Source organism: Somniosus microcephalus, chromosome 33, assembly GCF_052327205.1.
Source record: "Somniosus microcephalus isolate GS21.2 chromosome 33, FLI_Smic_1.0, whole genome shotgun sequence".
In the NCBI taxonomy this organism is placed as follows: domain Eukaryota; kingdom Metazoa; phylum Chordata; class Chondrichthyes; order Squaliformes; family Somniosidae; genus Somniosus; species Somniosus microcephalus.
The window spans coordinates 10,541,834-10,556,612 of NC_141019.1; the positions used below are offsets into that span (position 1 = coordinate 10,541,834).

A 14,779-nucleotide genomic window follows, 5' to 3' on the forward strand; every position below is an offset into this window, starting at 1 on the left:
TGCTCTCACCCCTTCCCCTCCCTCTCAGAACCATGATAGGGTTCCCCTTGTCCTCACCTTTCACCCCACCAGCCTCCACATTCAACGGATCATCCTCCGCCGTTTCCGCCACCTCCAACGTGATCCCACCACCAAACACATCTTCCCCTCACCTCCTCTTTTAGCATTCTGAAGGGACCGCTCCCTCCGCGACACCCTGGTCCACTCCTCAATCACCCCCAACAGCCCTTCTCCTTCACCTGGCACCTTCCCGTGCAAGCGCAGGAGATGCAACACATGCCATAGAAACATAGAAGATAGGAGCAGGAGTAGGCCATTCGGCCCTTCGAGCCTGCTCCGCCATTCAATGAGATCATGGCTGATCATCCAAATTCAGTACCCTGTCCCTGCCTTCTCCCCATATCCCTTGATCCCTTTAGCCTTAAGAAATATATCCAACTCTTTCTTGAATATATTTAACGAACTGGCCTCCACCGCCCTCTGTGGCAGAGAATTCCACAGGTTCACCACTCTCTGGGTGAAGAAATTCCTCCTCATTTCAGTCCTAAATGGCTTACCCCTTATCCTTAGACTGTGACCCCTGGTTCTGGACTCCCCGGCCATCAGAAACATCCTTCCTGCATCTAGTCTGTCCAGGCCTGACAGAATTTTATAGGTTTCGATGAGATCCCCTCTCAATCTTCTAAACTCCAGTGAGTATAAGCCCAATCGACACAATCTCTCCTCATACGTCATTCCTGCCATCCCAGGTATTAGCCTGGTGAATCTTCGCTGCACTCCTTCCATGGCAAGAACGTCCTTCCTCAGGTAAGGCGACCAAAACCGCACACAATACTCAAGGTGCGGTCTCACCAAGGCCCTGTACAACTGTAGCAAGACATCCTTGTTCCTGTACTCGAACCCTCTTGCCACGAAGGCCAACATACCAATTGCCTTCTTAACCGCCTGCTGCACCTGCATGCTTACCTTCAGCGACTGGTGCACAAGAACACCCAGGTCTCTTTGCACTTCCCCTTCTCCCAATCTATTGCCATTCAAATAATAATCTGCCTTCCTGTTTTTGCCACCAAAGTGGATAACCTCACATTTATCCACATTATAGTGCATTTGCCATGTTTCTGCCCAATCACCCAACCTGTCCAAATCGTACTGGAGTTTCACGACATCCTCCTCACAGCATACCCTCCCACCCAGCTTTGTGTCGTCTGCAAATTTGGAGATATTACATCCAATTCCCTCGTCCAGATCATTAATATATATTGTGAACAGCTGGGGTCCTAGGACCGATCCTTGCGGTACCCCACTAGTCACTGCCTGCCACTCGGAAAACGACCCGTTTATTCCAACTCTTTGCTTTCTGTCCGCCAACCAGTTCTCTATCCAAGTCAATACCTTGCCCCCAATCCCATGTGCCCTTTTACCTCCTCCCTTCCCACTGTCCAGGGCCCCAAACACCCCTTCCAGGTGAAACAGCGATTTACTTGTACTTCTTGCAATCTAGTATACTGTATTCGCTGCTCACGATGCGGTCTCCTCTACATTGGGGAGACCAAACGCAGATTGGGCGACCGCTTTGCGGAACACCTCCGTTCAGTCCGTACGGGTGACCCTGAGCTTCCGGTCGCCTGTCACTTTAATTCACCGCTTCACTCCCACTCTAACCTCTCTGTCCTCGGGCTATTACATTGTTCCAATGAAGCTCAACGTAAGCTCGAGGAACAGCACCTCACCTTTCGATTGGGCACTTTACAGTCTGCCTGACTCAACATCGAGTTCAACAATTTCAGATAATTATCCCTGCCCCCATTTTTCATGCAGTATGATTTTTGCCACTCCCATTTGCAACATTTTATCTTTCCTGCCTCTTACAAAAGTACAGGATGTTCTTTCAATTCCTTCCTCCCCTCCTAACCACCCCCCCCCGCCCCCACTGTCTCTGCACCTGCTTAATATCTGTTACATCTCCAGCTTTTTCCAGTTCTGATGAAGGGTCCCAGACCTGAAACGTTAACTCGGTTTCTCTCTCCACGGATACTGTCTGGCCTGCTGAGTATTCCCAGCATTTTCTGTTGTTATTTCCGTTTTCAATTCACTGAAATTAGCCCTCTTCCAGTCGAGTAACTTCACCTATGATTGTTCCTTGTCCTTCTCCATCACTACTCTTAACCTAATGATATTGTGATCACTGTTTCCCAAATGCTCCCCCATCTGAAAATGCTCCACTTACCCCACTTCATTCCTCACATCTAGATCCAGCGCTCCTTGCTGAGCTGGAAACATACTGATCAAGAAAGTTCTCCTGTACATATTTCAGGAATTCCTCCCCTTCCTTGCCCTTTACACTCTTTCTCCCCCCCCACCCCCACAGTCTATATTAGGATAATTGAAGTCCCCCATTATTACTACTCCAAAGTTCTTGCATCTTTCGGCAATTCAAGAAATTTACATCTTTCTGATCCAAAAATTCGCGCGTAGCGACATTTCGGTGGAAAACAGGCGCAAATCAGTTACGCGTGAGTTGCCTTTGAAAAAAACTGCACAACTCCGCTCTTACGCCGTAGTCACGCCCAAACTTTCCATTATAGTCCAGGCTTGTATGATGGGATATTGGTTTTACAATCTGCAGATGGCAAAGATGCTGGGGTGGGCTAGGCTTTTTTGAACTGCTTGTCTGTTCAGTAGTCTCAGACACCTCGTGCACCTGGACTCAGTGTCTATGTGCTGTCCGCCACCCTGTAAAGTGCTTCGAGGCACCTCTCTTATACCAGGAACGCTTTAGAAATGTAAATTACCATTCACTCTTTTCAACACCTCAATGCAGAGATTAACGGCAGCAGATTGGGTAATTCCCCCGTTAATCGTGCCTGGAGTGACTGGGATTGATTTTATACACAATGCTCCTCCACTCACTGCATTTTGCTGGAGAAATTACCCTGCTTTTAGCGGGAGAAGTTGCTGCAGTTTCGGTCATGAATTCTGTTTGTTGCAGTTCATAGAGACTCTTTTTAAATAGACTTTGTTTGCTTTAAATCCTGGCCAATTCATTGGCGGACACAGTGGTGTCAATAGACACTCTGGAGATGAACTGACAGTTTTGAATTAAAAGGTATGAAACATTGGCTAGAGTTTGTGCTTTGGGCACAATCGGCGATCCGGGCGCAAATTGCACCCAAAATTGCGGTAGTTTTGAGAAGAGCGTTTTCCCTCAAGTTTCCACGCAAACTCAATTGCATATCGACGAACGCAAAATCTGACATGAACCAGCACAATTGGACAACGTTTTATAAAGTAATCTTAAAAGAAAAATGTTTTGCTTTAAAAAATATTCCTCGATATATTGAAGAGTGGTAACTTGGTGCAGTTTGATTAATACAGCTGAAAATGAGTTTATCACAGAAAATAAGCATTTTAATCAGAGTGTTCTGGGGGAGGTGGGACCTGTACAGGCCAGACGGGTTGCATCTCAACAGAACCGGGACTAATTTGGCAGGGGGATGGGCACCAGGATGGAGCATTAGAAAGGAGAAACAAGGTGCACAAAGGACTAGGAGAGACAGATAGCACAGGAGTAAGAAATAGTACGGTATTCGGTGGGGTCCAACTAAGAGAGAATACAAGAAGGTCTAAGACAGGTTTACAGTGCAAGTGTGTAAACGCACAAAGCATGGTAAATAAGGATGGTGAGCTGCAGGCGCAAATAGCCACATGGGAATATGATGTCGTGGCAATAACGGAGACCTGGCTCAAAAAAGGGCAGCATTGGGTACTAAATATTCCTGGATATAAGATGTTCAGGAAAGATAGGAGGTGGGGTGGCAGTATTGATTAAGGAGAATATTGCAATGCTGGAGAGAGAGGATGTCCTGGAGGGGTCAAGGACAGAATCTATTTGGTTAGAGTTGAGAAACACTAGAGGTGCCATTACATTACTAGGTGTATTCTATAGGCCACCAACTAGTGGGAAGGATATAGAGGAGCAAATTTGCAGGGAAATTACAGAGAGATGCAAGAACGATAGAGTAGTGATAATGGGGGACTTCAACTATCCTAATATAGACTGGGATAGTAATAGTGTAAAGGGCGGGGGGGACGGACAAAAGAATTTCTAAAGTGTGTTCAGGAGGACGTTCCTGATCAATACATTTCTGGCCCAATGAGGAAGGAGGCATTGGTTCTGGGGAATGAGGTGGGTCAATTTAAGCAAGTGTCAGTAGGGGAACATTTCGGGAACAGTGATCACAGTATCATAAGGTTTAGATTAGCTGTGGAAAAGGACAAGGAGCAGTCCTGAGTAAAAATATTAATTGGAGGAGGGTCAATTTCAGTGGGTTGAGAACGGATCTGTCCCGGGTAAACTGGAATCAAAGATTGGCAGAAAAACTGCAATTGAACAATGGGCTGCCTTTAAAGAGGCAATGGTTTGGGTGCAGTTGAGGTACATTCCCACGAGGGGGAAAGGTAGGGCAACCAAAGTCAGAGCTCCCTGGATGACAAAAGAGATAGAGAGTAAGATGAAGCAGAAAAAGGGGGGCGTATGACAAATGTCAGGTTGAGAATACAAGAAAGAACCAGGCTGAATATAGAAAGTGCAGAGGGAAAGTGAAAAAGGAAATAAGAGGGGCAAAGAGGGAGTACGAGAATAGACTGGCAGCCAACATAAAAGGGAATCCAAAAGTTTTCTAAAGGCATATAAATAATAAACGGGTAGTAAGAGGTTGGGTGGGCCGATTAGGGATAAAAAAGGAAAAACATGGAGGCAGAGGGCATGGCTGAGGTACTAAATGAGTACTTTGCATCTGTCTTTACCAAGGAAGAAGATGCTGCTAAAGTCATAGTGAAAGAGGAGGCAGTTGAGATACTGGATGGGATAAAAATTGATAAAGGAGGTACTAGAAAGGCTGGCTGTACTTAAAGCAGATAAGTCACCAGGACCGGAGGGGATGCATCCTAGGATGCTGAGGGAGGCAAGGGTGGAAATTGCAGAGGTACTGGCCATAATCGTGTTTAACTAACTTGATTGAGTTTTTTGATGAGGTAACAGAGAGGGTTGATGAGGGTAATGCTGTTGACGTGGTGTACATGGGCTTCCAAAAGGCGTTTGATAAAGTGCCATATAATGGGCTTGCCAGTAAAGTTGAAGCCCATGGAATAAAAGGGACAGTGGCAGCATGGATAGGAAATTGGCTAAGTGACAGGAAACAGAGAGTAGTGGTGAACGGTTGTTTTTCAGACTGGCGGTAGGTATACAGTGGTGTTCTCCTGGGGTCAATATTAGGACCACTGCTTTTCTTGATCTATATTAATGACTTGGACTTGGGTCTACAGGACACAAATTAAAAATTTGCAGATGACACAAAACTTGGAAGTATAGTGAACAGTGAGGAGGATAGTGATAGACTTCAAGAGGACATAGACAGGCTGGTGGAATGGGCGGACACGTGGCAGATGAAATTTAAGGCAGAAAAGTGCGAAGTGATACATTTTGGTAGGAAGTACGAGAGACAATATAAACTAAAGGTACAATTCTAAAGGGGGTGCATGAACAGAGAGACCTGGGGGTGTATGTGCACAAATCGCTGAAGGGGGCAGGGCAGGTTGAGAAAGCGGTTAAAAAAGCATACGGGATCCTGGGCTTCATAAATAGAGGCATAGAGTACAAAAGCAAGGAAGTTATGATGAACCTTTATTAAACACTGGTTCGGCCTCAACTGGAGTATTGTGTCCAATTCTGGACACTGCACTTTAGGAAGGATGTGAGGGCCTTAGAGAGGGTGCAAATAAGATTTACAAGAATGATTCCAGGGATGAGGGACTGCAGTTACGTGGATTGACTGGAGAAGCTGGGGTTGGTCTCCTTGGAGCAGAGAAGGTTGAGAGGAGATCTGATAGAGGTGTTCAAAACCATGAGGGGTCTAGACAGAGTAGATAGAGAGAAACTGTCCCCATTGGCAGAAGGGTCGGTAACCAGAGGACACAGATTTAAGGTGATTGGCAGAAGAACCAAAGGAGACAGGAGAAAAAACTTTTTTACGCAGCGAGTGGTTAGGATCTGGAATGCACTGCCTGAAAGGGTGGTGGAGGCAGATTCAATCGTGGCTTTCAAAATGGAATTGGACAAGTACCTGAAGGACATTTTTTTGCAGGGCTCCGGGGAAAGAGCGGGGGAGTGGGACTAGTTGAAGTGCTCTTGCAGAGAGCTGGCACGGGCTCGACGGGCTGAATGGCCTCCTTCTGTGCTGTAACCATTCTATGATTCTATGTCTAGTCCACCACCTGTGAGTAACCCGATTTTAAATAATTCAAGCTCGTGTGTTGCTCCCTTTCCAAGGGCAAGTTCTCAAACCACAACAACAACAACTTGTATTTATATAGCGCCTTTAACATAGTAAAACGTCCCAAGGTGCTTCACAGGACCATTATCAAATAAAATTTGACACCAAGCCACATAAGGAGATATTAGGATAAGCTTGGTTAAAGAGGTAGGTTTTAAGGAGCACCTTAAAGGAGGAAAGAGGTATTGGCGGAGAGGTTTAGGGAGGAAATTCTAGAGCTTAAGGCCTTGGCAACTGAAGGCACGGCCACCAATAGTGAAGCGATTGAAATCGGGGATGGTCAAGTGGCCAGAATTTCAGGAGCGCAGATATTCCGGAGGGTTGTGGGCTGGAGGAAATTACAGAGATAGGGAGGGGCAAAGCTGTGGAGTGATTTGCAAACAAGGATGAGAATGTTAAAATTGAGACGTTGCTTAATCGGGAGCCAATGTAGATCAGCAAGCACAGGGGTGATGGGTGAACGGGACTTGGTGCGAGTTAGGACACGGGCAGCAGAGTTTTGGAGGAGCTCAAGTTTATGGAGGGTAGAACGTGGGAGGCCGGCCAGGAGTGCGTTGGAATAGTCAAGTCTAGAGGTAACAAAGGCATGGATGAGGGTTTCAGCAGCAGAGGAGCTGAGGCAGGGACGGAGTCAGGCGATGTTCCAGACTCCTCGAAGATCATTAATAATGCCAAACTGCTTTTCTTCACTGCCAGATCTTATCCCACTCAACCTTCATCCTCATCTCAGACACCAAATATGAGGAATTAATCGAGTCCAAAAGTGAAGCCATCTACACAGCTACATATGCATCATTTAACTGTCCCGCCCTTATTCTCCAACTCCCAGCATTCTCTCCTCACAAATGAGCCCTCACTCATCCCATACGCCACAGCTTAGCCCCATCTGTTCCTCAACCATATATCTCGTGCATAAAGGCCACCATCTGCTCCCTTGATTCCCTCCTATCCCAGCTCCTGACTGCCCAACTTCACATCCTCACATTCATGTTTGTTGACATCAAAACTACCATTATTTATACGCTCCTCAAAAAGTCCAACCTCAATCCTCTGCAACTACCACGTGAACTTCAACTTCCCTTTCTTTCCAAAGTCCTGGAATGTGCCGCCTCACAACTATGCTCCCATATTTCCCACCACTCCTTGTTTGAGAGCTTCCAATTCACCTTTGTGGCAGTGCTCTCTCCTATCTGCCACATTGAAAACACTACATTGCCTCTAATAACATCTTATCCTCTACATGCACGATCACCTCTGGTGTACCCCAGGGCTCCATCCTCAGTTCATTCTCCTCACTTTTCAGCACATCTAGTCTTGACTCCCTTAATTTACCCAGCTCCCACCTCAGTCCAGTACTGTGGAACCTGGGTGTACTGTTCAGTCCCAATTTGAGCTTCCTCCCCCACATCTTCTTCGTTACTAAGACCACTTTCTTCCACCTCCATGACACTGCCAGCCTCCACCCTCACTGCTGTTGAGACCCTAGTCCATGCCTCCATCATCTCAAGACTCAACTTCTCTAACGCTTTATTAGTTGGCCTCCCCACCTCCACAAATTATAATTCACCCAGAATGCCGCAGCCTGTGTCTTCATCCACACAATGTTCCAGATTTCTATTACCTCCGTCCTCCTCAGGCTCACTGCCATCTCATGGTCCAGCACATGGACTTTAAGATCTTCATTCTCACTTTCAAGTATACCTATAGCTTTGCCCCACCCTACCTTCTTTCAAGAATGCTTTTGTCTCTCCATAAATACTTCCACTCTCTCTCCTTTCCCCTTCCATTTAGCGTCTACTGTTTTTCTTGCATCTTGTAAAGTGTTTTAACATGTCCCTGCAAGTTAGAAGTGCCACAAAAACATAATATAAAGTGGTTCCTTGGGAAGTGGCACTCAAATGGAGCCCTGCGTCCTATATACATTTACTTTTCTCCATGCCATTGCTCGAAGTCAAACCTGGAGACCCACAATTTCAAGAGCTAAAAGGGAGGAATTCCAGCTCTGCCTTTTCAGGTTGAACTGGAGACCCATTGCAGTCAACAGCGAGAGACTGTGTATTTTCTGTCAACAGCAATTCATTAATGTAAAATTGCTACAAGTTGTTGAATAGCCATCAGAAGCTGTGAAAATCTGGGCACTTAAATATTCAGGCTAATTGCACATTTTGTTTAACAGAGTTAATGGCAAACTAATCTAGGTCCTGAAATAGCACATTTAATCAGGATGTGCACTCAAAGGGGTTTCACTGTACTAGAATCAGTGCTCCTCTGAACCTTCCTCTCCAAATCCCCCGTCCAACACATCCCCCTCCTCCCGGCATCCTCACTGTGTTGAAATCAAGACTCATCACAGCATCTTCTACTCTAATTTATCCTTTCCCAGGACTGAAAATTGTGGAACTCCTCATCTCCCTCAGTCTTCTCTTCCTCCTGCAAGCTACAAGCTTCGAAACCCAAGCTTGAGGTCAACTCATCACTACTTTATCTTGGTTTCTCTCCTACTCTTTCCAACCCTGGTGGTGACCTGCACCATGGCCCCTCACCTGGATTTCTCAATAACAGGCGGACCCCCAAATCAATTATGTGTGGGGTCTCAGAGCTCTGTCAGAGTATGATAACTGAAAAATGATATACTATTAGGATACTAAAAACAATTTCTTATTACTGTATATATATAGATATGCTTCATATAAGACTGGAAATGTAGGTTACTGTTTGGTAGTTGAAAAGGAGCTCAGCTTCTACGTGAGTCATTGTGGTGGATGTAGTTCACTCACCTATTATTGACCCAGTCATGCTCTACTGTCTATTATGGACTCCCCTCTCTCTGGGCTGGATTTTACCAGCCCTGAGGAGGCGGGACTGCTGGGAAAATGGGAAAAATTGGTCCCAACCCCGCTCCCAACCCGCCTCCAGACCATCTTCCCGGGAGGCGGGTCCCCGTCTCCTCGAGGCGGGAAGGGGATTAGAGCCAATTAACTGCCTGTTAACCGGCAGTTAAGAGGCTTTTCATCATTTTATGCCTGCTGATGCGGGCTTCCCGACGTTGGGAAACCCCACCAGGGTCAGCAAGGTGAGCAGTGGGTCTGCGGGGGTGAGAGGGGTCGAAATGTCAGCTGTAGAGGTGAGTGATGGGTACAAGCGTGGATAGGTAAGTATGAGAGGTGAGTGTAAAGTGTTGGAAAAAGTTTCCTTACCTTTGCTTCTTTCTGCAGGCTTCAACCTTTGAGGATCTGGAGGTGCCTCATCTCAACAGCAGAGATGACAGAATGGCTGCTGCATTCTCAGATGCTGCAGCCATCTGCTTTCTGCTGAGGAGAGAGGTCTTGGTGAGCCTGTGTGCAAGGGCTCACCTTAGAACAGAGATTGTCAGTGTTTGACACCGTCTCAAAGCTGTCAAACGCTGACAATTCATCTGTCAAAACATTTTCGACAGATGAAGTGTCATACGCTGACGTCATCTGTCACCGGCTTTCCCTTAATTGTCCGGTAGGCCAATCAAGGGAAAATAGCGTGGGTTGGTTAGAGGTCGCTGGGGCGGGACTGAAACCCGGAAACCAGAAGTTCCGCCTCCAGCACATCTCCATTGAGAAAATCCAGCCCTCTGGTTCCAGTCCTCCCACTCCCCTCTATCAAGTTCCTGGTGTGTCCCTCCTGGAGTCCTGTCTTGCTCCCCTCTCTCCAGCTCCCGTTCTCCTTCTCCTGATCTCCCATTCACTGTCTGTGTACAGTAAGTATGCATTAAGCCCACAGTTCTTGCTTTCTGGGGACTGGATTTTTTTTCTGTTGTTTTTGGCTGAAAAGTAGGGCACAAGCCTTATACACACGTATGCAAGATAATTCAATAAAGTTAATGGAATATCACCTTTCCATGAATCCGTTCCCGAATAGTATCTGAAAATTCTCACTACATTTGTGTGCTGTATTAACTTAACCCAACAATCTGACTGAATATTCAGATCTAAGTTATACAATCAAACGATCTATGATAGAAATGTTATCAACTGGATATTTCAAAACAAAAAATTTTCACCAGAAAATGTGCCTCATCAGTTACATTTGTTTTGGACGAAGAAGGCCCTTCAGCCGATTTTATCTCATCCTTCCAGAGAAAGAACCTTTTAATACCGTCTCATTATAGCTATTAACATCCACTAGAGCAAGCAGATAGGATCTGGATTTAACTTCTCATCGATAGGGCACCACCTCTGACAATGCAACAGTCCCTCAGTACTGACTGGAATGTTTGGGGCTGGAGCCCACAATCAGCTGAGAATCCTACTAATGGAGCCAAGCTGACACTTGACTAGTCTAACCTCCAGTCTATGCCATTACACATATATGGCCATTTTAATCGAACACACCACTGAAAGCCTAGGTATTTACCTGTCAGGACAATATCCCCAGTGTAGGAGGACCTGCTTCTCCCGCTTCATTATTGGCCGCACCCACTCTTCTGAAAGAGAAATGGTACACGTTAGAGACACAGAGATTATGACTGACATTTATTTTAACCTGTCCAAAAAAGGAGGGTATGTTTTACAGAAACCCCCCCCAAATTTAGTGCATTTCTGTATTACACGTGTACAATTGAAGAGATACAGGGTCTGTCAGGGCTAGCAGTGTGGTAGAAGTGATTGTGGCCATGGCCATCAGTTAGCTGTGATAAGCAGGGTTAACAGTGTACCTCAATCACAGAGCAGTTCCACTAAATATCTCACCAAATGAAGCAAAGTTAGAGAAGAATAAAACCGCCATAATGTGGAGCCTTGAAGGGAAAGTAAGAATGTTCTATTTTCACCATAATGAACGGAGGCGGGTTAAAGTGGTCGGGCAAGTCCAGCCGCTGGCTATAAGTAGTGGCACTGAGCACCTTGACTCTGTGTGTGGTCGCTGGAAGCGCCCTCGGTCACTGCTCTTCAGTAATACCAAGATTTTGTTCTTATTCTCAACTTTTTATATCTTCCTGCCATGAACACGATTGATTTACAACACAATTTTTTAAACATGTATATCATTTTATACACAAATGCAAGCTGTATCCAGACAACACCAGGTATACAGGATAACATTATTGATACCAGCACTCAGATATGTAATGGAGAATTGTCAATGATAAAACTGAATATGAATTTATCGCAAGAGAGAAGGAACAAATGAATTCATAAGCACCACAAAAGTGAGTAAGTTGTTTAGATTCCACTCAGTCTTCTGAATTCAATTGCTTATCATCAAGTATCTGTCACAAAGTTGTGCAAATTAAGGAGGGGTGAGGCACTGCAGAAGAGCCGTAACACTAGCTGCAAGGACAGATCTGACAATCTATGCAGTGATTACATTTAGACAGCAATGCTCACAAGTAGTTTGGGGTCTGAAGCATGGTTGTAATGTTTAAATGCTAAACAGTTCTTTCCTTTTAAGACCACTGCTCTAAGTACGTAAATACAGCTGATTGTAGTTACTCATAAATTGATGAGATTACTCGTGAATGCTTGTAAATGTCAAGCTCCAGGTCACTAACTGGCTTTCTCCCTTTATCGTGAGGTTCCTTAGGCACTTTGAAGTGTGATGTCAGAGTCAGAACGACACGCACTAGATGCAAGATATCTATAATCTATTCATCAATATTTATCTATCTGAAATATATTAAGTCTTGTGTCTTCCTGTAACTGTCACGCTTATTTCCTGCAATACATTCCTCATCACACTTTGTTGGTAATCACAAAACATCAAATTTAATGTTTACAGAGATAAAGAGCGCGAGAGGAGCGACGCTATAAAGAGCACGAGAGGAGCGGGAGCAGCGGCGGTATAAAGAGCGCGAGAGGAGCGGGAGCAGCGGCGGTATAAAGAACACGAGAGGAGCGGGAGCAGCGGCGGTATAAAGAACGCGAGAGGAGCGGGAGCAGCGGCGCTATAAAGAGCACGAGAGGAGCGGGAGCAGCGGCGGTATAAAGAACGCGAGAGGAGCGGGAGCAGCGGCGGTATAAAGAACGCGAGAGGAGCGGGAGCAGCGGAGGTATAAAGAGCGCGAGAGGAGCGGGAGCAGCGGCGGTATAAAGAACGCGAGAGGAGCGGGAGCAGCGGCGGTATAAAGAACGCGAGAGGAGCGGGAGCAGCGGCGGTATAAAGAACGCGAGAGGAGCGGGAGCAGCGGCGGTATAAAGAGCGCGAGAGGAGCGGGAGCAGCGGCGGTATAAAGAGCGCGAGAGGAGTGGGAGCAGCGGCGGTATAAAGAGCGCGAGAGGAGCGGGAGCAGCGGCGGTATAAAGAACGCGAGAGGAGCGGGAGCAGCGGCGGTATAAAGAGCGCGAGAGGAGCGGGAGCAGTGGCGGTATAAAGAGCGCGAGAGGAGTGGGAGCAGTGACACTAGACAAAGCCTTCAAACAGAAAAATCAAGGAATAACATCACAGGGCAGCAGGGACCTGAGCGGGAGTGAGAGCGGAGGCGGAGCAAATAAACAGCGCGGCAGAGGAAGGCCCAAGAGTGTAGGCAGCGGACCTGAGCGGGAGCAACTCAACAAAGGCAGAATTTGAAAATGACGTCAGAATTAAAAAGTGACATTGACACAAGGAAAGGAACTGATTGGTGAGTAGCTGGTAAGTGTTTCTAGTTTCTAGTTCATAGTCTACAAAGTAAAGGCATGGCAGGGCAGCTCAGCCCGTGGAATGCACATCCTGTGCCATGTTGGAAGTCCTGGACGCTTCTCGTGACCTGGACGACCATGTGTGTGGGAAGTGTCGCCAGCTACAGCAGCTCGAGCTCCGGGTTTCAGAGCTTGAGCAGCGGCTGGTGTCACTGCAGTGCATCCTCGAGGCTGCGAACTTCGTGGATAGCACGTTTCACTAGTGGTCACCCCGCAGCTTAAGAGTGTGCAGGCAGAGAGGGAATGGATGACCGCCAAACAGAAGAGGAGGGCCACGCAGGTAGGGCAGGAATCCAGAGTGCATCTCGCTTGCTAATCGGTTTTCATACTGAATACCAGTGGGGGCGATGGTTCCTCTGGGGAGTGCAGCCAGAGTCAAGTCCCTGGCACCATGGGTTCCTCAGCTGCACAGGGGGGAAGGAAGAAGAGTGGAAGAGCAATAGTCATAGGGGATTCGATCGTATGGGGAGCAGACAGGCATTTCTGCAGCCACAGACTTGACTCCAGGGTGGTATGTTGCCTCCCTGGTGCCAGGGTCAAGGATGTCACTGAGCAGCCGCAGGACATTTTGAGGGAGAGGATGAATGCGAGGCTGGAGAGATGGTTCAGGAGGGAGGGCTTTAGATTCCTGGGACATTGGGACCGTTTCTGGGGGAGGTGGGACCTGTACAAGCTGGACGGGTTGCACCTCAACAGGACCGGGACCAATATCCTCGCGGGGGGGGGGGGGGGGGTTTGCTAGTGCTGTTGGGGGGGGTTTAAACTAGCATGGCAGGGGGATGGGAACCTGAGAGTAGATTCAGAAGGGAGAGAAGCAAAGCTGGAAATGGAAGGCAGAAAATTAGCTAGCAAGTTTGGCAGGCAGAGGAAACAAAGGCTAGAAATTAGGCAACAAGGGAGTTTGGCAGTGCTAAATGGTATATAGGGCAGTAATAGTAGGGAATTTCAACTTCCCTAATATTAACTGGGATAAGATTAGTGTGAAAGGTATAGAGGGAGCAGAATTCTTAAAATGCATTCAGGAGAACTTTTTTAGCCAGTACGTAGCAAGCCCAACAAGGGAGGGGGCGGTTCTGGACCTAGTTTTAGGGAATGAAGCTGGGCAGGTGGAAAGTGTATCAGTGGGAGGGCATATTGGTGGTAGTGATCATAATTCAGTTAGATTTAGCGTAGTTATGGAAAAGGACAAAGATAGACCAGGAATAGAAGTTCTCAATTGGGGAAAAGATAATTTTACTAAGCTGAGATGTGATTTAGCTAAAGTGGACTGGAGACAGAAACTTGAAGGTAAATCAGTGTCAGAGCAGTGGGAGGCATTCAAGGAGGAGATAGTGAGGGCTCAGAGCAAGTATGTTCCCTTAAAGAAAAAGGGTGCGACTAACAAATCTAGAGCCCTCTGGATGTCAAGGGGCATACAGGGAAGGATAAAGAAGAAAAGGGAAGCTTATAACAGAGGCCGAGGGCTCAATACTGCAGAAACCGTAGAGGAGTATCGAACGTGCAGGGGTGAAATTAAAAAGGATATTAGGAAAGCAAAGAGAGGGCATGAAAAAATATTGGCAAGTAAAATCAAGGAAAACCCAAAGATGTTTGATAAATACATTAAGAGTAAGAGGATAACTAAAGTAAGAGTAGGGCCTATTAGGGACCATGAAAGTAATGTGTGTGTGGAGGCGGAAGACATGGGTGTGGTTCTTAATGAATACTTTGCATCTGTTTTCACAAAAGAGAGGGACAATGCAGAAATTGCTATCAGGGAGGAGAAGTGTGAAATATTAGATGAAATAAACAGAGTGAAAG

General features: G+C 46.6%; 1 protein-coding gene across 1 annotated transcript in view; it reads right to left on the reverse strand.

Moving 5' to 3' along the window:
- The window catches only part of LOC147096963 (SWI/SNF complex subunit SMARCC2-like), a 166,174-nt gene that overhangs the window by 50,932 nt on the left and 100,463 nt on the right, over window positions 1-14,779 (reverse strand). The window contains exon 6 of the mRNA XM_085972519.1: window positions 10,719-10,788. Within this exon, the coding sequence (XP_085828645.1) occupies window positions 10,719-10,788 (70 nt within the window). The remainder of the gene's footprint in view (window positions 1-10,718; window positions 10,789-14,779) is intronic.